This window comes from Diadema setosum, chromosome 1, assembly GCF_964275005.1.
Source record: "Diadema setosum chromosome 1, eeDiaSeto1, whole genome shotgun sequence".
Taxonomy (NCBI): domain Eukaryota; kingdom Metazoa; phylum Echinodermata; class Echinoidea; order Diadematoida; family Diadematidae; genus Diadema; species Diadema setosum.
Window position 1 is genome coordinate 13,011,617 of NC_092685.1, and position 27,111 is coordinate 13,038,727.

At 38.3% G+C, this 27,111-nt stretch overlaps 1 protein-coding gene across 1 annotated transcript; it reads left to right on the forward strand.

Moving 5' to 3' along the window:
* The first annotated feature begins 4,658 nt into the window (after positions 1 to 4,658).
* LOC140237031 (5-hydroxytryptamine receptor 3B-like) lies at positions 4,659 to 26,771 on the forward strand. Its single transcript, XM_072316975.1, has 6 exons — positions 4,659 to 4,823; positions 12,842 to 12,975; positions 14,969 to 15,013; positions 21,220 to 21,326; positions 24,315 to 25,032; positions 26,679 to 26,771. Exons 1-6 carry the CDS (start codon positions 4,760 to 4,762, stop codon positions 26,769 to 26,771), a joined length of 1,161 nt encoding a protein of 386 aa, XP_072173076.1. The 5' UTR covers positions 4,659 to 4,759.
* Positions 26,772 to 27,111: the final 340 nt, after the last annotated feature.

A 27,111-nucleotide genomic window follows, 5' to 3' on the forward strand; every position in this document is an offset into this window, starting at 1 on the left:
CGATGAAACAGCTGCTGTCGGGGTCATTTTTATTCGTTTTGTTTTGTTTCGTTTTGTTTTGTTTTATTTTGTTTGTTTGTTTGTTTGTTTGTTTGTTTGTTTGCTCGCTTGCTTTGCGTGGACAATTTTCGCATTCATGATCTTTCAAACAGAAAGACAAACATGAACAAAATTGAAACTATTTGGCACAGGCAGTTGGTGTGACCACGGAGGTACTTTAACAGGCGAGGGCTTTAGAACGTAATTATTTTCTAGTCCCAGATGCTTTTTACCAGCATTTGAAAGGATCTTACAAGGAATCTAAATGACTCGGATCAATGTATGTGACATGGGTTCCACCCATCAGTGTTTTGTAGGAACAACATTGATGTTACCCAGCCATTCGCTTCACCGACAGCGAAAGAATTTCGCATCTGTGTAAGTGAATAGTAAAAGTGAAATTATGGATATTATCAATATGCTGAGTAGATTTGAAAATTGGCAGAAAGAATGTCGGTTTTGATTCATTTTTTCACTTTTTTATGTGTGTGTTTGTGTGTGTGTGTGTGTGTGTGTGTGTGCGTGACATAAGAAGAGATAAGCTTCTCGGTAGATGGCGTCATGGTCCCATCAGACTTTCGAGCGATTACCTTCCGCTCTAAGGAAAAACTTTGGTAGATGGCAATATCTGTGATGAAATTGCTCATTCATCGGTGAGACCAAGGGAGAAAAGAGAGGGAAGGAGGAAGGGAGGGAAGGAAGAGAGGGTGGGAGGAAGGAAGAGAACAGAAAAAAAAAAAAAAAAAACTTCATGGCTGGCTCCAATAGAATTAAATCATGGAATCAAAAAACAAATGTTACAAAAGGATATTGACGTGGTCTCCGCATATTTGCCGTCACTTATATAGGAAATAACGTCAGTTTCGGAAGAAAGCAAACAAATGCACACATCTGCACCATCGACAAAAAAAAAATTGTATAAATAGGCTTTCATTCTGTTTTGTTGTTGGTTGTTGTGTCTTTCTAACAGTGATATTTGTTGCGGTATGAATCTCCATATTATCGATTTTTATGACCAAATCAGTATTGAAAAACCAGACGTCATTACTACATTTTATTCCCCTGCTAGAGCCTTGGGTCCAAAACACTTCTTTACTTATTTGCATCATGGCTGTCTTTATACAGACAAAAGGCTTATGCAGACAAAAGGAAGAAGTACCGATTCGTGAATATCCTTCTGTGATTCTGCCGATGCGACAAGATATCTAGGAACCAAAGTTTGAAGCAACAGCGAACACAAATCACTGCGAAAATACAATGAATGTATTCTGATGTAGGTGCCATGAGTAAATCCGAAAATCAAATACACGAATGTCACAGGAACATTACAATAAATGCACCGTTGGAAATGCGTTTGTGAAGATGGAGCGCACTCGAGTGTATTGACAATACACGTAGTGTGAAGCATGCACGATGTTATTGTGAATACCCGAGAGTGCGCTACATTTCCACTAACCTCACGTGCATAACTGTGCATTATTCGTTGTATAAAATGGGTATATCAGCTATGATATCAGCTGGTCAAACTTCTCATTCCAATACAATGAAGTCGCTCTCCGATTGGCCGAGCGAAGGACCGTGTGAATCAAAGCGATTGCTTGAGTTCGTGCCGTGCGCACAGCTGGCTGAACAAGCACAGAGAGCAATCGCTATATCCTGTCGTGATTATACCATGGAGCTTGGTAGCTCCATGATTATACTACCGCCTCGTAATACCCCTTGCAGCTTAGTGCTATTTCGATGCACACTTTTTCAATGCCCCTGTAAGTAAGAAAATAAAATGGTAATAAATAATGATGATAATGATGATGATGATGATGATGATGATGATGATGGTGATAATAACAATAATGATAATAATAATAATAATGATAATAATAATAATAATAATAATAATAATAATGATGATAATAATGATAATAATGATAATAATAATAACATACTACTACTACTACTACTACTACTACTACTACTACTACTACTACTATTAATAATGATAATGATAATAATGATAATAATAATAATGATAATAATACACTCTCGGCAATTTCATCTACAGCATTCAGCCCAGAATCTATCTACACCCTCGAGTAAGCACAAGATTATCATCCAAGAGTGACGTTTATCGCCTCCCCTCTAAGAATACAGTCATTTAAACTGTAATATTATGTAACGGTATAACCATGTAAAGTCACGTCAAGTTAAGTCAAGAGCTGCTTATAATGACGGTCTCTTGTATTGTTTATCTCCCTGGTTTATGCATTACTATTGTTTCCACATACTGATAGTTATGTATGTTATGTAATCAGGGACAATGTTTTCACGAAATTGACAGTCCCTATCATGATTTGTATTCTTTTTTTTTTTTTTTTTTGGGGGGGGGGGCATTGGTACTGCACTTGGAGAAAGAAGAAATAACTGACAAACACACACACACACATCAAACTCCATAATTGAAAATCAATTATATTTTATAGGGCATATCATTTAGTTTAATATTGAACGATTTCTTTTTGTTCTTCTTCTAATTTTTCCTGCAGCTGTGTTGTAGGATTAAGCCTCCTGAACGTGAATTGACAACAATACACAGCTTTAGAAAATCACTGTAAACAGAAAAAGGATTAAAAACATCTGAGAGGCGCTGTTAAGACTACATTTTTTGGCGGTTGAGAGATGCTACTGGTGGGAGGGGGAAATGCATGTATCCTCGATAGCATTGGTGAGCGTTGAAGAGTTTCTTTGAATTATATTCAGGACAGGTCCACTGCCTGTACGCCCGACGGGCAACAGAGGGCAGACCAACACTATCACATCAAGCATACAGGAACACTAATCACATCTAGAGTCCCTTTAAAGGGACTCTCCTAGTAATCACTTCACGGTCGCACATCTACGTGTGACTGAAGAGGCACTCGACTCTTTATACGTAAAATATAAATAAAAAATGACGACATCAAAGTCGGGTGAACAGAACGGGAAAGGTATCGCCCTATCCGAACATAGTCAAGAAATATTCTGGAATTTTTTTAGTTTGAAAATTTTGGGGGTGACACGACATATTCTCCTGCGACAATTGCACCGGTCTTATTTTTCTCCCAGGGCTTAGAGTAAGGGTTAGGATTGTGATAGGGTTTTAGGTTCAGTTTGATGTGAGGATTAGGATTAGGGTTATAGGGTTATGTTCCTGTGTAGAATTTATGTTTGGCTTATAAGAGTGAAGATATTTCATGCCGAGAACTATTCTTGTCGCAGAAGCAAATGCCATAGAACCAATTTTGAGTCATCCGATGTGCACAAACCTGGATGATGACCTGTGATGATGTCATTACCCCACAACAGTACTCTAACATAGGCCTAGTGTTTTATGAAATTACTATGTACACATACACAAGAGTAATAAGAATCCTGTTTGTGGTCCATGCTTTAACAGCCGCTAGCTGTTCCACAAAACTCCGAACTTTGAGAGAACATTAATTTTTATCTTCCTTTTGTAATCTTTTTAATGATGTGAATCTATGATGTTCAAAGAGCATGCTTCCACCCCTTCCCTCCCCCCCCCCCCCCCCCCCCCTCCGCTCCTCACGGTCATTGGGGCTCTGATCTGGTATACAGGAAGGAAATGCAGGAAGCAACCGCGCATCACAGGTGTGTAAATAATGGCGTTCTTTTCACTTTGTTTTCGTGCACATCATAATATTATCACGGCCGACTGCACACTATCATTGCGGAGTACGTGAATTGTCTTCTATACAGGATGACGTGCACTTGCAATACAGGAAAAACGTTATATTTCTTATCTTTTTCTTTGCATGGGGGTCCTTTGTATTGTTTTGTTTGAATAGTGATTTCTCCTAGCTTGGTTTGTGTATCTGCTTTTCGAAGAGTGGTCGTACAAATACGGTGCAAACAATAAAACTTCAAAGCACTAAAAAATGTACAGATCCCACCAACTAATTAGTCAATAATATGTTGGTTCAGGAAATAATAAATGTCTGCTGCATAATGTGATAGCATAAAGAACACCCAGTCTCCGTCCCAGACAAAAATCATTGCTGGTATATTAGCTGACAGACGGAACCATACAATCGGTTTTGCCTTAAAATAATGATGTTGTTTGGGTTTTTTTCTTTAATTTTTCGTATTACTTTAGTTGTTACTTCTGTTGTTGTTATTGATAATGTTGTAGATGCTGCTGCTGCTGCTGCTGTTGTTGTTGTTGTTGTTGTTGTTGTTGTTGTTGTTGTTGTTAAATTACATTCAGTAAGATATGGTGATTGTCACTTGTCATTTCGAGGGCTGCCATGAGGCCAAAATCATACTAATACAGTGCACTTATTAGACTATAAAACATCCACTGTGCTTTCCTACCGCTTCCCCTAGCACACAGAAACCATGCCAGGCCGGTAAGCGGTTTAAATTCAGCCGACGTAGATAGGTCCTACATGGGGCTACGCTGTGACTTCAGTTCCTCTAGCTCCTCCGTCTGCGAAAATCGTTTGAGGGTGGTTAAAGAGACGACATCAGCTGCTGGCTGCTCAGATGATCGCAAAATCAGACCGCCCGCCTGTCAGCTCTCCCGACTCCAACCCCCTCGCGGAGACTGTCCACAAAACAGGGATCGAGGAAACCAGCAGTGTCCTATGAGCTTATTCACGGAGGAAGGGGCTCTGATCGTCGTTGCTCTCTTGATACAGCGCGCTGTTTGTTTGACAACATTACTATGTCTAGAGCCGTATTCCAGTTCCTCAGCCTTCTCATGACGAGTTATTTCCTTCACTATGCAGGTAAAGGTATAGGCCCAATAATGTGCGTGTGTGCGTGTGTGCGTGTGTATGTGTTGTTGTTGTTGTTGTAGTTGTAGTTATTATTCTTGTTGTTTGTGTGTGTGTGTGGGGGGGGGGTGCGTGTGTGCGTAATGCATTTAGTGCGTAAATTGAGTGATCTTATCGTCGAAAGTGGCACACTAACAGGTGTACACCTAAATAAAAATCGACATGATCCCTTTTCTTGTTTACCCTTGAAAAGGTGTAGAAAATACGAACGGGAACTGATATGGTACGGTGTTTTTATTCTATGCAGTACAATGTATTAGCCTATATCAGCAAACTGCCGTCTTGGGAAGCTAAAATCCGCTGCGAAAAGGAAACTTGATTGAACTGTTTGATGAGGCAGGCGTCTTGTTCAGGACGCAAAGGCAGGGAAGTGTCAACTTGCCAAGGCATCCAGTTTAGATCGAGAAAACGACTCGCTAAAGCGCCATATTACTACTCACTATTTAAAGTGGCTTATACATTCATATCTTTTGTGGAGTCATTGCACTAGTGGACACATTCTGTGCACGCAGTCTTCACCACCAAATTATGGCTTTTGAAAGAGAATTGTTGTATAAAGTGCATATCATACATGTTCCTTTTGCTTTCGAAATGACAGAGCATAAACAATTTCAATCCGAAAGTCAGTAAGTAATAATTTAAAAGTGCCCGAAGTGCAGATTCTAAGGGGAGGAGTGAAATAAGAAGGGATTGACCCCCCCCCTCCCCCACCCCTTACCATCACTGTGCTGAAACACAATGACTTTTAGCGATATAATTATGCACATAATTCATTTTTCCTATTATTGTGATGGTGTGATCCACTACGACTATTATTTAGAGCACGACGACTATGGGACAAGCCAAGAGGGCCATTCAAGCCTCTGAAACGTTTTGGTCTTTCTTGTTTGTTATACATATCAAAAATTGAACTCGCAAACTGCAGAATACAAACAAAAGACTCAAACGAAGATAAATGAAACTAGGAATCATAGCAGCAGTACTTGTAAGACGTGAGATTCCCAGAAGCTGTTTTATAAAAATGAGACACTTCACATGTATCTATTACTGAACAACATGATTGTTCACTTTATGTATAGTGACATGACGGCATGCATATACCACTCTGCAGTGCACTTTTGATATGAAAGATGTACTTCTACAGAAAAAGAAGAAGAGTTCTTACAGGAAATTTACAGAGGCGAATGACGAATATTACGAATATTTACTGAGGCGAATATTATGAAGTGGGAAATGTGTAAGTCGAAGAATATAACGAACAAAAGGTCATTGCATTTAAGTAGGCCTACATAAAAGGCGACGTGATCTCTATTTCTGTGGGGGGGGGGGGGGGTTCAGAGCGATCATACGATCCTGAAGATGTACTTTACATTTAAAAAAAAAAAATGAAATTTGCGGAATTCCCTTTTTATTTCCTTTATATCATTTTACGGACCTTGCGTCATGATCTATAGTAGTCTTCTTAGCCAGGGCGATAGCTGTATCGAAACTTCAAAAAATAGTAAACGGATTGTGCGATTTTACTCAATTTTCGAATATGAATTTTACTAATATTGCTGCATTACCCTATATACATTTAGGTTTCATTTCCCTCTATAATAGCGGGGTATAAAAGCTCAATCACGCAATATTAATGAGTACAGAGCTGTTGCCGACCTGACATAAAATAGCTGGTGACAGTGGGGTCAAAGGTGGATTCTTGCTGCCTGCAGAATGTTGCACGTCCGCTGTTCAATTGTCGGCTTCGTGAAAGGCCTTCCGCGTTCATCATTCTCTTTTTCAGATATCTTTTCTAGCCTTCAGAGGGATGTTCATGTTTTCCGGATGGTTTCCGATACGTTTGTGTTTGTTCTGTTTCCTTTGTTCTGTCTTCTTTACCTCGTATGACCGCTTTAAGTTCACTGCAATGGTACCGGCAGTTGGTTGTCGACTGTGGTGAACAATAGACGACTCGTGGAACCTTGTAAAACACAACAGCCGTACAATCTCCTTTCCACTTTTTTCAGAACACGTAGAAAACAACAAAAAACATTTAAATCAGCAATCAAGGCAGTCGATGAAGGAAACTTTAAAAGAAATAATGATTTAAAAGAAGATATTGAAGCGTATATTTTGAAAAAAAAAATGTTGTCGAACGAATCTTCTCATAAAGGGGAGTTTCGCCTAATTTCAGTGAATATAAAATCATAATAAGAGTGTCAATGGAACACTCTCAGTGTGAAGGTTTGGGGAAAACCAGACCAAAATCATGATTTGTTTTGTTGTTGTTATTGTTGATTCCATGTACCGTTCTTTCTATATACATGTATATTTGTACAGGAAAATTCTACGACTTGTGACGTCACAGCAGTATAACAATGCAAGGGAAATGTAAAGCAAGCATTACCAAAAACAACAGCAAATCATTTTTGAAAGGACATCCAAAGCTTGCTTGACTTAGCCCCTCCAGAACGGGAGACTGACATTTGGTGGATGTGTCAGTGACAGGTCAAAGGGATATGTTGTTTTCATTGAAAATAAGAATGTTTCCAAATCGCTCTCTAGGTTTGTTTGTTTTGTTTTTTTTTATATTGCCCAGATTTTGGGACATCACGAATTGCTGCAGATTTCCAACCTGAAAAAGGGAATCTCGTATGGAACAAACAAAAACTTTGAAAAGTCATAAATTCTAAAGGGATTGTCAGATTTTCCATAGGTTTTCACCAAATGTTCAACTGCTCTTTTAGCATTTACATTCATCGAATTGGCATTCACCATGATCGTCTATACATGCTTAAGGAAACTTTTCGTGCTTTAAAGGTAATCTTGAAATAAACGAATTAGCCTTTAGAACTCTGTTTCACACCCCTTAATCAATGTTGCTTGTAAAAAGGCAGAACACTATTATAGTGGGAATTACCTTCCAACACAATTTTTCAAAATAACCCGCATCGTAAATTTGCGTCATAAGTTGTAGAGAGGTAGTAACAGAAGGTATTATGCGCTAACTGAAGACATAAGCACAATATAAGTATCTTTTTTTTTTCAGTACAAAACAATATGATAATTGTGAGGTGATGCCTTCTTCTGTGTGTGGCTGCCACCGTTTGTTGAAAACGTAAAAATTCTGTAACTTTCTTACAGAGCACTCTTGTTGTAAAAAAAAAACAAAAAAAAAAAAACACGGTTATAACGGAATTCTCGTTACAGAGAAATCCAGATTCAGGATCATTGACACTATACTATTTTGTTATCGTGAAATTGTGCTTTATTTCATATTTCTTTTCTGATTGTAAGGAAGCTTTTGCCAATTTTTGCAGCTTTTGCAAGGCTAAGCATGCGTGACTGCATGCACGGATAGACATTGATGTGATATTACAGCAAGAGAATAGTATTTATGACCGTAGGCAGTCTTCCATGTCTTTTTGCAAACCGTCAGATCTTTTTTGTTTATTCCCCTATGTAATCTAATAGAAGACGGTTATAATACAATTATGGAGCAATATACTGAATACTTAAGCAAGTAGAAAAGACCAACTGACGATACATGGTTCGTTGGAAACAACGATCTATTAAATAAAGCAGATTAGACTCACGCAGAGAGATGATATAGGTTTAGAATCTCTTTGGGCTCACATGACTACCACACGTGATTCGTGGTCCCATAATCTTTTCTGTTTGTTTGATGTGGGGGTTTTTTTCTTCACAAATTGCAGCCGCACTTTGAGGTCAGAGTTCAAGTTCGTTTTGAGTCGCGCAAACGGCTGATTCATATCTCACGATGCTGGAGGAAACATTGAATACACGACAGAGAATGTTATAGCATGACTTCTTTTCTTCTCTACTTTCATATCTACACGTATCCGTTTTTTATTGATTCAAGTTGTAAATCTTATCGTATTTTGCATTCATGTTTGTTTCAACTCAGTTACAAACCAATGATTATAAATGATTACATATATTTACATCACAATATTTCTTAAGGGATCATTTTCAATAAGCCTACTTTGTGCTTCTCATGATTCCGCCACTATCATATGTGACACCATGTATTTTTGTTTGTTTGTTTGTCCGTCTGTTTGTTTTTAATGCAAAGTTTGTAAACCAATCATGAAAGTGGAAATAAATGAAATGAAATGAAATGAAATGACTTCGTCACGAAGTACTTCTATAGGCGGGCTCCTTAGCCGGAGCCAGGGCAGGGGTGGTGACCTCTATATTGACCAGGCGCTTTTGTTAGCTGGAAACTTAAATTGAATTTAGATCGCCTGTTGCAAGTCTATGATGTAACACTTGCGACGGAATAATCGCATTTCTGTCCTTTGATATATGTAATGTTATATGTTTCAACTCAGTTACAAACCAATGATTATAAATGATTACATATTTACATCACAATATTTCTTAAGGGATCATTTTCAATAAGCCTAGTTTGTGCTTCTCATGATTCCGCCACTATGTGACACCATGTATTTTTGTTTGTTTGTTTGTCCGTCTGTTTGTTTTAATGCAAAGTTTGTAAACCAATCATGAAAGTGGAAATAAATGAAATGAAATAAAATGAAATGAAATGACTTCGTCACGAAGTACTAGGCGGGCTCCTTAGCCGGAGCCAGGGCAGGGGTGGTGACCTCTATATTGACCAGGCGCTTTTGTTAGCTGGAAACTTAAATTGAATTTAGATCGCCTGTTGCAAGTCTATGATGTAACACTTGCGACGGAATAATCGCATTTCTGTCCTTTGATATAATGTTATATGCTATGCGACTTTTCACTGCTACATACAGTAAATAATTGTTGGTCGAATTCTTCACCGTATTGCAAAATGTTCCGAGTTGATACCGTTTGCTATATGAAACGGGGTGAACCACTTCACCGGCTTGCACCGTGCTCTTCGCCAGCAAGGGAAGTGGGATCTTTTACTTGTCTGCATGAGGCATGACTACCTCACACACGGGACATCCATCTAATGTCAGAATTTTCCTACGGACAGAATGATATTACCTCCTCAAGAGAGATATATACGGCATGATCACATACAAACGTTGATCAGCCAGACTAATGGGACTCGAACCCGAGGTATTTGATTGCAAGGCTGACGCGCTTAACCGGCTGAGCCACCTCATCGCCCTCGCGTCGATTTCAGTCATGTTCTCTGCTCGCAGTGATACTAGTACGCACTTGCAATAAAATAATGATGATGATAATGATAACATGAACAATGACAATGATGATTATAATTCTATTATCGTTATTTTTATCATTATTACTGTTAAGATAATATAATTACTGATATTATTGTCAGTATAATTTCGCTATCATCAATATAATAGCATCGATTATATAAAAATCCGTCTTCAGGCGGAAAAGGAATGCGAGATGAAACAATGTACTTCAAGCGTATCGTACCTCCATCTGGAATCATGTTGATGCTATCCTCAAAGAGATGTTTCTTTAAAATGTACTCGCCTTCACACAGACAGCATCTTAAAGGCTGTATCAAGCGTTTTGTAGACTTGCTGCAGCTCGTCAATATTATCCGTATGATACACGTATAAAACAATAAAGTGCAATTCAGTAATTCGGGTTAAATTTAGATTTATATATTTTAACAATATTCACCAAGGTCAGATCTAGAATCAGAATTTCTTTGGACTTGTTTGGGTAGTATTATGATTTTGGTTTCAGTCCTGTACGTCGTGCGCGGACTTCGTCATTCTACGGGGCTAGTTCCTAGCTGGATAGTATAAGTTGTCTGTTTGTTTGCTTATTTAGCGTTAATAATATGTTTTCATGTAAAGGGGTTCTCTAATATGTAATTTGTTATGGTCAGAATGATCATATCTGTTTCTTTCTTCTTTGAGGTAATGATACAAAGTTAACTAACCTTTCTTTTTTAAGAACTTGTGCACTTGATGGTTGTTTCTTGAATATTTGTATATCTTTCTCTTATCTGTCTATCTATCCATCTATCTACATTTAAATGTTGATATGAGTGTAGACAATGAATATTACAGCTATTCTTATGTTACGTTGTGATACAATGTACTTAAAGATTTTCGTTATGGTCATTACAGCTTGAGGCAAAGTGAGGCATGAAACATGGCAGTATAATGTACTAACCATCAATATAATTATAAAGGTATCTCGACGTCGCATAGTGAGCGTAACAACAAATATGAATGAAAGAATTTCAGGGGAGCCTCAAAATCTCGCTGTAAACCAATATTGAATTGTTGTTGTTGTTTGGTGTTTTTTGATTTTTTTTCCAGACGCGCTGTTCAGATACGTAATGATGCTTTTGTTTTTGTGGTCTGTTTTGTTTTTGCCGGGGCGGGTTCGAGGAAATTATAAAAGTTGGAAGGTCGTAGTAAATCTCGGACCCTCAACGGGGGAAAAGTCGAAAGCTGTGGATGTGCGTGCTGGGTCGGATCAGGAAGGTGGGAAGAGATCAGGGAGGTCCACCTCCCTGGTCGGATTGCGCTGGTTTCTTCTCGCATTCTCGGTAGTTGGCCCAGAGGGGAAGGACGAAAAAAAAAAGGCAAGATATGAAGAGTATAATATGGACCTTGTGTATGTATATAGATAGCGATTGTCGTGCACTTTTATGGGTTCGCGACTAGAAACACGCAAAATTGCTTACGCGACAAGATCGGTTAGTGGGTTCATACTTTGTAGTTCATGTTCATGTTTATTGTTTTTGTGTATACATGATATTGATATGTATAAATTTAAAAAAAAGAATGTTGTGCATGATATAAACTTGGGATTTCAGACATCTACAGCACTGATAAACTTCAATTGAAATATTTTCATTGAAATCGAACAGTTCTAGTCAGTGGTAATTCATTATCCGTATCTTTTCAAACGGATTTTCGTCTTTCAGTGGTCGTGTTCCTTCCCGTATTTATTGGACCTTGAACGGCGGAAATACAATATCCTTCAAAATGTATGTCGGTTCATCCCTCCTGGTTTTCACTGTACATTGTTTGTGTTGCGAGTGGTAGGTATACAGTATTGTCTTTTCCAACAATATGTTGCACCATGCATGTATTTCTTGTTGTGTTGGAGATGGTGCCCCCCCCCCGCCTCCACGTGGAGTTTCCCTTTATTATGTGAAGCTGCAAGTATGACATCCAGATCAATGCTCTTCCCCTGTCTGTATATTATGTCTGCATTATCAGTTGATTGTGAAGCAAGTTTGGTGTAGTTAATTATTCGCCTGAAATTGTCATTAATTTGTCTTTTTTTTATAGTTGTTGGAAAACAGGAATGAGTAAAATCAAAGAGCAATATTCTAAGTCTCGGGAAACCCCGGAATTTAAAGACGCGTAGAGATTAATAGATATGATGGTTACAATATTTTAAATTTAATCATAATGATAATAATGATAAAAGAATGATAGAGGTAATGAAATATTATCTCTTTCAGAGTCACTGCTCTTCAAAAAAAGGCCCTGCAATTATCGTCATGCAAGCCTTGTCAGTTATACATGCATACAGCTGGATCAGGAGATAAAGTATGTTATGACACAAGATTCATGCCCTGGACCGTATTCTTAAAATTCAGGGTGCTATAAGATAATTACTGTATCACAATAGAATATACACACGTAGTCAAAAGATGAACATTGCGCTTTCAAGGCAAGAATAAACAAAGAATAGGTATAAAGGTACATCGTAAATTCGTATTTCTAGATAAGCTTGGATTTGATTCCCAGAGATGATCCCTGTCGTCTGCGAAGGAATTGTCAAAAGTGTTGCCATTATTGGCAACCCTGTCCACAGGCAAAGTGAAAAATGGATTGCATTTGGCTAAGGTATATGTACCGGATGTTTATGTATATACCGTATAGTTTTCAAGCAGTTTCCATTTGAGTTCAAGTTATGGTTGATTCAATGCACTCTCTGTCGATCCGTTTCCAGGCAGAGGTCGTGTCGCCAACATGTCGGAATATTTTAGTAACAAATAATGTCCGTTAATTTTTCAGACGGAAGCGAAGCAAGGTACAGGCTTCTCACCAAGATCCTGCTGAACTACAGCAAGTACCTCCCACCTACGACACATACGACGGATCCACTGAAAATAGCTGCGTCGATATCTGTGAAGAGCATTAGCAATGTGGTAAGTGCATGGCGATGTGATGTCAACACTCAAGTCACGTGATCATCTTTCCTTCCTTCCCTATTTTATACTAGTATCTCTCTTTCTTTCTCTCCCCATTCTCTATCTATGTATACATATAGTATACATATAGTATATATATATATATATTACATTAATATATATATATATATATATATATATATATATATATATATACACTCTAAAAACACAAATGTTAAATTAGCATTTAAAAGGGCCGAGGAGTGACAACATTTTGAAAGTGTTGGTTTTCCTGCTAGATTCAACATTTGCGTTTTTAGAGTGTATATATATATATATATATATATGCATACATTATATAATATATATATATATATGTGTGTGTGTGTGTGTGTGTGTGTATTAATAGTAGTATTAAATAATAGTAATAGTATACAAATATTGACTGCTCATGAGGATGATGGTGGAAATTATCATTCCCAAGGTGCTTTTCATACCGACCCTTCTATCACCCCGAGGCGTTAGCCGAGGGGTGATGGAAGGGTCGGTATGAAAAGCACCGAGGGAGTGATAATTTCCACCATCATCCGAATATAGAGCAGTTGATATTTGTTTTATATACCTCATTGTTTAAGACTTAACCAAGATCTAGGGCTAGGCAAATACCGAAGTAAATTCTGTGAAAACTGTTAGGCCTAACGTTAGCCCTAAAACCAGGCCACAGCGCTCGCTTGCATGGTTTTCGTGCATTTCGTAGACTACCCAGTACGCACGGTACTCACGGTAAGTCACAAGGCCTTCGGCGAGCTCCTGCATAAAATCTTGGAAGAAGATTACAATATACATCCAGTTTCCCGTCGCTCGTGTTTTAATTCAAAATTTCCAACATGCTGAGATTTGTCTCTGCTTCGGGATCCTAAGAAATCCTGAAGACAAAGTGTACGATCTTTGATTCAACTCACTTCAAATCACGGAGGTGAGCGCTCGATCACCATGCCATGTTGAAACATGCCTGCTGTGCGCTAGTATAGTGCGGTGATTGTGCATGTGTGTAATGTGTTGTATACGATGCGCGTAGTAAACGTCCTTGGAGGGCCTGCGGACACCGCGCGCGAAGTCTAGTGTACTTATGTGTACAAAAGTCGTGGAGGGTTTACGAATTCTATCACGAGGGTTTTGACTTACTACCACGAGGGTTTTGCCTTTCTATCACGAGGGTTTTGCCTTTCTATCACTTACATGAAAACCCTAAGGCAGGATAGACGGAACTACACCTTGTCACGTGATATACTTTTGACCAATCAGTGATACGAATCTCACTTATGAGGTATATAATAGTAAATGCTATAGTATTTCTTTACATCTCGTTATATATTTTCTCTATTGGATAGTGATGGTGAGCTGTTCCGTTACCAGTGTCTCTGATGGTTACAGTACAGTTTGTTATTTCAAAGGTTCAATAATCCGGAAACCAAGTTAGATCCGTCATTCCGAAGGTTCGTTAGTAGGTGCCTATGCGCATCTTCTTTTCATATTTGTATTAACGAACCTTATTTCATTTGGATCAACAGACCTTAGGTTTAACGAGCCTTTGAAATTACGAACCCTATTGTCGAAGTAACGAACCTTCGGAAAAAACGAATCTTCGGAATAACGCCGCATAATGTTCGAATTATCGAAGCCTAGTTCGTTCTCAGATTAACGAACATCTAGATATAAGGAATTTGTGTGTTTTGGAATAACGAACCTTATTTCATTTTCGGATAATGAAACCTTCGTTTTAACAAATATCACCCGTATCTGATGTCGAAATTAAACGACGGAGCAATGAAACCGTGCATGTTTTGAGCGTTTCTTTCGGGTGCCCCTCCGAAGATGAGCATGTTATTTTTGACACATCCGATTCGGGTAGAGCATTGAAAAATCACTTAACTCACGTGAGCGTCACTCGTGTACATTCTTTTAGTAAGTTTTTTTGTTTTTCTTTTGTCGCTGTCGATGTTTTGTACAGGACGAAAAGGCAGGGACTGCGGAGATCTACTTTTGGCTGTATCAGGTAGGTTACGGTTTTTAGCTTTCGAATGTTTTAGTTTGTACTGCTTTGTTTAAAGTCCAACGAACAAATTATCACATCGATTTTATGATATCACAAGCAACGAAAAGTCGCGTTCCTGTCCCTGTTCTAGTCTCTATTATTATTTGGATACAATCTAGTTAGGATTACCCAGTTAAGTTTAACCACGAGCTCCTTGTGAGACATCAAAGTTCTATTTAATGTAATGTAAGATTAACCAAGCAGTGAACGAGTTCGACCTCATCTTATACCTCGGTTGTGAACCGCCGCGCCGCTGGAACCGCCCATCACGCTGTTGATGTGATTTGAAATGTCCCTGATGGCTTTCCAGTCCTACTATAGAGCAAAATGACCCAGGGTCTAGGCCACGGTAGCTGGCGTCTAAAAACAAAACAAAACAAAACAAAAACACGACCATCGAAGATTATGGCTGCATGTTGTTGCTGTTGTTGTATTTTCACTGCTAGATAGGACCGAAATCACAACAGTTCGATGTGAATCAACAGGTTCAAATGGCGCTTGCAGTTTTGTTTCAGAAGTTACTATTCAAAAATTATTTAGAATTGCTTAGAGTATTATACCATCTGATTTGTGTCAGCGATTTGCTACACATTACGTTTTGCCAGTTAGCATAATAGTACAGAATAATGTTTCCAGACAATCAATTCACACTAGCTGCATTCACAAGTGCACAACAGCGGGATGGCGAGCGCACTCCCAATATCGAGTTTTTGCAAACGTTCACACGCTCAGGATTAGCAAGTTAGTGATTGCGCTCCGAATTTTGAGTTTTTCTGCAAGCGTTCAGACGTACAGGAAGAGTATTGCCGGTCGAAATAACTGTCAATAGGGGGATTCACACGTACACATTTTTTTTTTTGTTCAAAAAAAAAAAAAAAAATCTCGAGATTTACAAATCTCGAGATTTGCATCGCGATCGCAAGCTCGAATTTTTTTTCGCACGTTTGGCAAAAACAACCCAACAACAAGAAAACACAAAAATTGGCTCGATCATTTTTGAATACGCGCGCTAATTTGCCCCACGGTGACGGTGTGAACGCTCGACCAAAATAAGCTCGAGATTTTATATCCCATCATTCAAAGCGCACATCTTAACAGCGTGCGCACCACCCTTCATGATTCTGTATTCGAATTTCGTTCAGTGAGACACACAAAAAATAATCACATTCACAAAAACAAACAAAGCATTGTATAAAGACAAACAACATTATACACAAACATTGTACATGTACCGAGATATGCAAATCTTTACATTTGATCAAAAAACAAAGAAAAAAAAAACCCGAAATCCGTCTTTTTTTTTCTTTTTTTTTTTACAGATACCATTATCGCAAAGTTCATAAAACTGGGGAATGCTCAAGGGTGTTGGCTACATTCCACTACTTGTTTCTTGAAAAATGAAAATATATTTCTTTCTTTTCTTTTCTTTTTTTAACGATAACTTGAACCAGCCAAAATGAAACTGAAAAAAAAAAACAAACAAACATCAGAAGTAAAATCTAAATTCAGTTTAGTAAACACAAGAAAAAAAATGCACATCACTGTGAGGCGCAAGAACAATAGATTGATCGATTTATCGATTGACAACAATTTTTGTCCTTGAAAAAAAAAATCAAGATTTGGAGCGCGATTGCTATCCCACTCTTTCTGCGCTTGTGAACGCTTGGAAAAACAAAACCAATCCAAAAAATCTCGAGATTTGGAGCGCGATCGTCATCCCCATTTTGTACGTGTGAATGCGGCTATTGTTGCAGATATACTGTTTGATATACCGGTAGTTAAAGAGAAAAGGAACAAAATTGGAATGGCGACTTTGGTTGTGACTTGGACGTCATGTATGCGTATGTCGTGCGCGTACTCTGGTGCATTATAGGCCTATTGCTTTTGAGAATAGCTGCTGTTACAGAGTAAAGTGTGACAAACGTTCACGTTACAATCACTATGGACCATCTTCACCAAATCTCAATCGTGATTTCAGATTGATGATGATGATGATGATGATGATGATGATGATGGCAATACAGTCATGCTCTTCGTCGCACATCATCAACGACGATGTGCGACGAAGAGTAGATGTGTGTGTGTGTTGATGCTCGTCTCGTCTCGGCACCACTCCACCCAACGGTCAACGAAAGCGTGATCGAAACATCATGAAGTTCACAAACTACCGAATCTGCGAACGCATCTACGCCGCTCGCAGGAAACTACGGAATACATCGTCATCGACGTCGCAGAATCCAACATCGTCATCAACTAGGCATGTATACATCAATGAAAGCCTAACCAAGTCAAGAGCGAAACTCCTGTAGAAACTCAGAACTGCAAACTTAGCGAAGGACCACAGAATATGGACACAGGACGGAGTCATACTAGTCAAAACTCCCAATGGCGACCGACATGACATGACACAAGGTAACGAGAAAAGAACACTTATCCAAAGTGACTACGTTGACCATTACGTGAACCGAGCGAACACTTACTGTATGTACATGTATGCTTGTCGTAAGTTGAGTTGATACTTGCTTCTTTTCTTTTCACTGTTCATTTTGATGTTACTACCTCTCTGTTCCGTTGAATATTAATAGTGTGTATTTGCCTATCTTGTATCCCTGTGCTATATATGTGAAAAAAAAAACTGTAAAGAGAAATCAGAAAGCTTTGCTGTGTACGAACTGTTCAGAATGGGTACATACTAGATGTGTAAATGTTTCAAGTGCTCAGTATAGTGATCCTTATGAGAAATTTGTGGATTGGCAGTGTACAAAATGTTTATTTTCCCAGTTACCCTTTGTGTATGATATTAATTCAGAATAGCAGATAAGTACAGGTTTATTTGATACTACTGTAAATGATAATAAGAGTGACTTGAATTTTGAAGGATGTTCATTTTCCATTGAAAAGGGGCTTAAAATTGCCCATTTAAATGTTAGAAGTTTTAGAAATAAAACAGGTGACTTAAATTGTTTGTTAAAAGGTTATCCTTATGATATAATGTCATTATCTGAGACTTGGTTAGATGAAACTATTGGGAAGGATGTATGTTGTATTGATTGATATGATATGGAGAGGAAAGACAGAAATTATTTTGGAGGAGGCGTTTGTTGTTACATTCGAAACAGTATACCTTGTATCAGGAGACATGACTTGGAATGTGAAAGTTTAGAATTGCTTTGGGTTGAAGTAAAAGCCAAGAAACGAGGCTAGTTTGTATCTTGGTATTGTGTACCGAAAACCGAATAGCTCTGTCTCCTTTTTTGAAGAACTCGAAGAAAATCTATACTTAGAACAAGTATTTTCGGTGTCTGATATAGGATGATATTGTTAGGTGATTTGAATTGTAACATGCTTACAGAAAATAGGCGAATCACTGGGATTAAAACAGCTCATTGAGAGACCAACGCGTGTGACCCCCTTTAGTAAGACTCTTATTGATGTGATTTTTGCTTCAACAGCTTTCGGGGAATTGCGTTCAGGTGTACAATCTATTGGGTTCGGTGACCACTCTTTAATATATATTGTAACGAAAGTAAAAACTTAAAATATGTTGCCTCAAGTATAATCGTTTAGTGAAACTGCATTCCTCAATGATTGAAGTTGTATTGATTGGAATGAATTGTTTTCAAATATTACTGATGTCAACATCATGTGGCAGAAGTTTAGAGATATTTTTCTGAAATTGTCTGACAAACATGCACAATTTGTATCAGTGCGCAAGAAACTTAAAGGTTCCCCATGGATAAATTCAGCTTATAAAGAAGTTGCAAGGAATAGAGATTATTATAAACGTCAATATGATAAGATGAAACATGAGAATGTTTGTGATGAAAGTAAAATTGTTGTTTTGTGGGAGAAATATATTTCATTGAGAAACAAAACTAATATTTTGAATAAAAAGTTGAAAAGGGCTTATTTCCGCAATGAGATTGAGGAAAGTAATGGTCATGAAACAACTTGGAATATAGTAAAAGGGCTTTTGCCTGATAGTAAATGTAACGCATCTTTACATATGGTTATGGATGGGGAAATTGTATCTGATCCTTTAAAAATAGCAACGGAGTTCAACAATATGTTTAGTTAAGTCACTGAGTCAATTCATGGAAAAGAAGACTCCGGTGAAGTGAGACACAACAGCGTGGATGCTACTAAACGACTTAGTAAAGCACAATCATGTTTTGTTGACCAGATCACCTTTGAATTTGTTAAAAAAAGAACTAGTTAACCTAGATTGTTCGAAATCTGCAGGACTTGATGACCTCCACCCTCGACTGCTGAAGCTTAGTGCTGAATTGGTTGCCATTCCTATTGTGCGCATTCTTAATCAATCACTACAATCTGGGCGTCTCCCTGATGATTTTAAAATGGTTAAAGTAGTCCATGTTCCCAAAGTAAAAGCAAGTCATGAATTAAGTAACTTTCGTCCTATCTCCCGTTTGTCAATTATTTCCAAAGTGTTAGAAAGAGCAGTTCAATTTCAATTGATGGGATACCTAAATAAAGAAGAATTATTGAGTGATCGGCAGTCTGGTTTCAGGAGTAAACACTCCACCTCAACGTGTTTAATGGAAGTTTGTGAAATGTTATATGGTAACCTTGACAAAGGTCGATTTACTGGCGCTGTCTTCTTAGACCTGAGGAAGGCGTTTGATATCATTCCCCATGATCTTCTTATTAAGAAACTGAGTTATTTTGGTATGGACGGTATTGAATTATTATAGTTTGAGTCATATTTATTAGGAAGAAAGCAATGTGTATCATACAAAGGAATAAGAAGTGATTTTCTTCAGTATTTTCCGGTGTACCGCAGGGTCCAATACTTGGCCTCCTTTTATTTTGTATGTACATTAATGACATAAGCAATTTACCTTTCTATATTAGTACGAATATTTCACTGTACGCAGATGACATAACCTTTTTTTCTTCAGGATAAGGAGTACAGGCTGTTCAAACACAGTTACAGAATGATATTATATGTTTTATGTAAATGGTTGAATGAAAATGGATTAGTTGTCAATACCGATAAAACTAAAGTTATGTTAATTTCTGGTAGAAGGAAGAAAAATCCAGCTAAACTATACAGATTAGAATGGAAGACAAATTGTTAGAAAATGTAACCAAATTTAAGCATTTAGGCGTCATTGTAAATCAGAATTTAGATTGGTCTTTTCAGATCAATGATATTGTTAAGAAAATTATGAGTTCTCTTATATGTATGCGAAGGATTAAGCACTGTCTGACGAAACCAGTACTCCTTCATTTATATTTCACTCTGATACTTCCTTATATTGATTATTGTTCAACTGTGTGGGGCTCACTGTCGAAGAAAAACTTAATGAAGCTACAGAGGTGTCAAAACAAATATTGTCGCTTAGTGTTAGATGCAACCTATATACCCCTGTTCAAATTATGTTAGATTCTTTGAAGTTACAATCCGTTAAACATAAACTGGAATGTAATTATATATAGTGTATTTATGTATAAAATTTTGAATGGCCTTGCTCCCGAATATTTAAGACGACTTTTACCCCAGCGAGCAAATCCATACTCTACTCGAGATCAGTCTCTATGCACCAACTGTATTTAGCTAAACCCAAGACCAAATATAAAAAGCAGTCTTTTTCATACACAGCAACGAAGCTATTTAACTCACTACCCGTGTTTGTCAAATCCTCCACCTCACTGCCCCTTTTTAAACGTAATGTCCGCAACATCCAGGTGGTTTCTAGCAGTAATTTCTCCTTTCTTTGAAAGTTGTACACATGTATTCTTCCTGTCACCTTTCTTTCTCTCCCTCTCTCTCTCTCTCTCTCTCTCTCGCTTTCCACTCTTATGGAATGTATTATTAATTTTGTATGTTTGTATATGATTGTTATGTATATATTTCAGGGTACCATAAATGTGATTTGTTACAGCAGGGCTCCCTTGGAAAGCAGGCCTTGCGGCTTGAATGGGACTACCCTGCTTTTATAAAGAAGACAATAAATAAATGAAATAAAAAAGTCACAGTAACGGAAACGCAGCTCACACTGATTTTGAGACAGAATGATAACATCCACAAACATCTATTCCATGATGGCATTAAGTGATAACTTTTGTGCAAGTGAACTTTCAACAGTTTTCTCCCGCTTCAGTAACCACTGAGAGCGCAAATTTGCGGTTTTTATCTACAGAACTGGACGGATGAAAAAGTGGCCTGGAACCGGACCCAATACGACATTGCATATCTAGTGCTCTCCCGCGAAAGCATTTGGACTCCGGACACAGCCATACTCCACGGGTAAGTCCCAAAGACAATCATCCCGCCAAATTTCGAAATTACAATTTCGTAGGACTGTTGTGCGTTTACTGCAGGAGCCCTAACTTGCACCTAAAGTGAAGAATGTTGAAGTACATGAAAATGTAACTGAAGTTCCTGTTGTTCAAATTAAGCAAAATCAAGTACAAATGTAGAAAGTGAGTTATTTCATTAGAATGGCCCGTAAAGTGTAAGAGAGTCATATATTTTCAAGGTTTCACATATTTTTGTTTATTCTTTTTTCCAAGAAAATGATATCCCTCTTACAAGTACCCAATATCCACACCGCGTGGCTTTACTTCAATCAAGACACGCTCGTCCGAGGACAGATTCAAGACAGCGCAACCGAGAGGCGTCGGCCAATCAGCCAACGGCTGGTGGCAGACAGCACTCTCGCCCTCCTTAATAGTCACGAATACATTAGAAAAGTCGACAATTGCCTAAGAATAAGGAATTTTCTACCCATGCAGATACATATAAACATGTCTTAACCATATTGCGTAAATCGAAATTCAGGTGAGAAGAAAGAGAGGTTAGATTGACCCCTACTCTCTAAAAAAAATCGAGTGAAAATATTCACTCTTAAAGAAGTGAATACAAAAAAGAGTGAATTTAGAGTAAAATTGGAGTGAATTTTGAGTGAAAATGTTCATTTTCACTCATTTTGGAGTGACCTTAAGGATCACTCGAAGATTTTGGAGCAATCCCTGAGGTCACTCTAAAACGAGTGGAAATGAAAATTTTCACTCAAAATTCACTCCAATTTCACTCTAACTTCACTCTTTATTGTATTCACTCCTTTAAGAGTGAATATTTTCACTCGATTTTTTAGAGAGTAGGAAGGAGGGTAGAGCAGGTGATTTTTTTGACCCATTTTACTACTCCTATTAATCTAATACGAATATTTATTGGTATAACTATAACCATCGCATCGCCAAATGTGATTGCGACAATGTGTCACGTCAGAAGAAAAGTGAGGTTTTTTTTTTCTACCCAAGTTACATGAAAAGTATTTCTTTGTATTGCTTTGTATTGAGTTTTTCTGTCGTTATTTTTGATGTGCACACTAAAAAATTAAGGTTCAAATTTGCACCCTATTTGTTCCTATAGCAGCACCCTGGGGTGCACAATTGCACCTTTTTATGCAAGCTGAAAATTTAATATCGCAATTACATTCGTACCTACAAAGATGCAGACATATCTATCAGAGTGTAAGTTTGATCTTACGAGTAAAACCTTGGTACTCATGGTCCAAATTTTCAATTCACAATGTATTAATGTTTATGGTGCACGTTTGTACCCTTGATTAGCACAAAACTGAGGTTGCAAATTGCTTATTGGGCTGCAAAGTTGCACCGGATAGGGTGGTTGTATAGGGATAATTTTGGGATTCAAATTTGAACCCGTATTTCTTAGTGTGTAGAGTTACTTTTGTTCTTAAGGTAATTGTGAACCTGGAGTGCAATTTCCGCCAAACACACTCAGAACCACCATATCGCAAGGCAAAAATGGCATTAGTACTTAACAGACCGTGTTATTGGTAATGATAGATGTAAGCTTTTGGCGCCTCATTCCAGGTGCCCTCCGTAGGGCTTATATACGTAGTCATGGGTTTATAGTCATGAAAGTTGCAACGTTATAGCAGTGGACAGTGATATTGAACTCTTTATTCTTTATCACGACACAGAAATACAGGTGCCGAAACACATTCCGTCGCAAAATCATATCTAATCAAACATTATGCAATTTTGATTAAAAAAATATACCCCAGTCACTGACGGCTGAGCCCTAGACCGTAATTTCTCTACATGGGGATTGAATATTATTTATCCCTCCCATTCCATAGGTCTGCCTGAAATTTGAGTGGGATCGCCTTACTCGGCACGTACGTCTCGAACGTGACCTTTGACTCGTAATTTTTGCTCTGTTTAGTCCAATAATATTCTAGACATACTGATGTCACTGCACTGACACAACCGCACACACAATACCAACATCAGCAATAACTACGGAGTCAGGTAGTGAGAAAACAGAGTAAAACTGCACACACATAAGCAGAACGTCACAATATGTCATAGTTACCCATTTTCCTTTGTTCGAAAACGTACCCGGTAGAAACCTTTAATTTTCACAGTATATAGATACTCTTCTCTTTGGCTCGAACGTTAGATTAAAGGGACTGTGCAGTACTGGTTGAGGTGGGGATTCATGTTTTGAACATTCCTAAGTGAGATAATGAAAAGCCTCTTATGAAATATGAAAGAGCATGTAATTTTATGGAGGATTCAATGTTTATTTGATGAAAATTGGTTTTCAAATGGCTGAGATATCCAAACAAGTGCTAATAATAAAAGGCGACATGCCACAACTTTATTAGGATCTCTTTGTTTCACCTTGTTTTTGGATATCTCAGCCATTCCAAAACCGATTTTCATCGAATTAACTTTTGATACCCCTTAGAACTGCATGCTCTTTGACATCTCATAGAGTGGTTTCTGATTATCTTGCAAAATGTTAAAAGCTAAATCCTCACCTCGACCAGAACTGTACACACCCTTTAATTACCCGGGCTTAGTTACTCGGATTACTCTCTCCCGTAACGCCAAAACTTCACATTTGTCATTTGTTCTTAGCAGCACTGACGATGAAATGGCGAATAATATTCATTATACAATGAGAATCAGGGGCGGATCCAGGAATCCCGTAAAGAGTGGGCGCCTTTACAAAATTAAAGGGGGTGCACGCCCCTCCATTTTTTCTCTTAATTAAAGTGGGGGTGCGCGCCCGGTGCGCCCCTTCCCGGATCCGCCACTGAGAATGGTCCTAAACAATCTTCAACCAAGGAGGTGGGTGGAACAACTTGAGGTGGTGAATGTAATCGAACGAGAATTGGTAACTTATGTTTGACATATCTTATGTATATTCGACGAGTATGTAACGTTCTTTGATATTATGCTGCTTTTCTTCTAGGAAAGAAATTCAACAAAATATTGCACATGATGCTACCATACATAACAGCGGGCAGGTGTCTGACCTTCGCTTCTTCCAGGCAACTGTGCCGTGCGTGCGCCAAAGTAAGCTGGATGACGCTGGATACGATGTGGTAAACGGTAGCCAAATCGACGGAAAGCCGAACCTCCTGTGCTCGCTGGCCATCGGGTGCCGGGTCGAACCCATAGAGGACATCGTTTTTGACGCGATCGGCATCGACATCGACGCGTTGTACTACGGGTCGGAATGGGACCTACACAGCACGCGGTCGTACAACGCAACCGTGCAATCCATAGCTCCGCTACCGACGATCTCAAGGGCCGTTTTCGACATCGTCCTGGTCAAGGATGCCGCCGATGTTGACGTGTCTCTTCAGATTGTGGTGTCGTCTATCCTGACGACGCTGATGTCGATAGGCGTGTTTTTCCTGCCTCCCCTGGCGAGGGAGAGAATTGTCACGGCCGGTATGGCCTTCCTTGGGCAACTGCTTCTGACAGGACTCAGCCTTCTACTTCAAATCGAGTCGAAGAGCTCTATAAAAGTGCGGAATCTTACTCTCTTCTCCACCGTCTTTGTGTTCCTGGTCGAAATAACTGTCATAGTCTCATTCTTTGTCTTCCCGCTGTGTGTGTGCCAGAGAACCAAGCCAGAGAGGACGGTTGATGAGGAAGACAGGAACCATCTGCTCAAACTTTCAGTAGGTTACCACGCCATATACAAGTTGTATATATACAATGTATATATATATATATATATATACATATATATATATATATATATATAGTATGTCCAAAAAAAAAAATACAACGGGGCCCTCCGCAATGATATCTTTAAAAATAGTAAATCAATCTAAATACAAATTCAGGGTATGAAACTATAGCTCATTGCCCACATCTTACAAAAAAAAAAAAAAAAAAAAAAAAAAAAAAAAACCATTCGATTTGCTTCAGTGGTCAAAGAGAAATGGGGAATTTTGTAGAGGATGTCGGGAATCTCTTCCGTCCAAATTCTGTCTATCATTCACACACAAGAGCATTGAATTGCTAAAATTGGAAGAATCAGACTCGTGACATGCTTTACAACAATCCACATTTCTCTGTGACCGCTTAACCAAATTGAATGGGGTTTTCTGCAAAATAGAGCTAAAATGTTATATTTTAAGACCCTGAAGTAGCATTTAAAAGAATTATTCATATTGGGTGTTATCAATGCGAAAATCTGATTGTAATTTTTTGGGGACATACTGCAGTAAGTCGCCCCAAAAATTGCAATTTGATTTTCGAATTGATAACACCCAATATGATCGACCTGTATAAGTGCTACTTCAGGGTCTTAAAATATAATATCTTAGCTCTATTTTGCAGAAAACCCCATTCAATTCGGTTAAGCGGTCACAGAGAAATGTGGATTGTTGTAAAGCCTGTCATGAGTCTGATTCTTCCAATTTTAGCAATTCAATGCTCTTGTGTGTGAATAATAGACAGAATTTGGACGGAAGAGATTCCCGACATCCTCTACAAAATTCCTCATTTCTCTTTGACCACTGAAGCAAATCGAATGGGGTTTTCTGTAAGATGTGGGCAATGAGTTATTGTTTCATACCCTGAATTTATATTTAGATTGATTCACTATTTTTAAAGATATCATTGTGGAGGGCCCCGTTGTAATTTCTTTTGGGACATACGGTATAGATTGGTCTTCTGCTGCAAATCCTCTTCGAGCCTCTCCTTTTCCTCTCTACTTCTTCCTTTTCTTTCTTTCTTCTCTTTTCACTAGCATTACTACATTTGATATACTATTTCTACCACTAATGCCTCTTTTTCTTTATGCTATGAAGAAGATTGCGGATGGGAGGAATGAAAATCTTTTCCGAACGTCATATTTCATGTAGTGTTGATTTTTGGACTGACGGAATATTCTTTCTACTAATGAAAAGACTACGTAATAAGAGAAAGAGACAAAAGAGAATGAGTTTATGTGCAGTTGCGCAACAATATGTGCATACCATAAAACGAAAGAATAACAGGATAACGAAGGTCTCTTTGACCGACAACATGTTTCCAATATCGCCGATGTGACATTATTGAATTCTGAGAAGTGAAAGGATTTCCCTCGGATTGACAATCCGATGGCATTTGAAAGGAAATATAAACGCATGTCGGTCCCTTTAGATTCAGCAGAAGCGTGTGGCATCTTTTTTTAATTTACACCTGAGGAACACTGCACAATACATAAAATATGTTCTATAAGTTAAGCCTGAAGTAATGAAAGTATTTTCTCTTGGCCATCTTTGTTGTGATATATTTGTGTTTTCATTTTTTCTCTCTCTCTAATCACTTTCAGGAAACCAAAGTCTACTCCGCCATACCGGATGTAATTTTGTGTGTCATCTTTGTGGTTGTGTACTGCATTGGCACGGCAACCATACTGGTCTAATTATTTGTGCTCTACCTTGTATTTGGACATGTTACCATGGTGCGATATGGGAAGGCCTAACTGAAAATTATCACCGCAGTATCTCCTGGAAAGACTTTTTTTCCCCTTTTCTTTCTTTAAGTCAGAGCAAAGACTGAATCCCAGTCATTACGGAATGCTGACAATTTTATAGCGATACATTGGGCATTTCTCTCGTATGCCCTCGTTTAATATCGTCTTGTTTTACATGTCGTACACGTCCTACACTTGCGCTGTTCCCATTTAAGTTTTGCTTGGTTTGGTTTGCTAGTCATGGACACGAGTTCTATTTGCCAGCGTAATTGACTTCATATGTTCCAAG

Coding starts and splice junctions, on each gene's coding strand:
- LOC140237031 (XM_072316975.1), top strand. CDS start 4,760: ATGTCTAGAGCCGTATTCCAGTTCCTCAGCCTTCTCATGACGAGTTAT. Junction 15,014..21,219: donor TCTACTTTTGGCTGTATCAG/GTAGGTTACGGT, acceptor TTTTATCTACAG/AACTGGACGGATGAAAAAGT. Junction 25,033..26,678: donor ACCATCTGCTCAAACTTTCA/GTAGGTTACCAC, acceptor AATCACTTTCAG/GAAACCAAAGTCTACTCCGC.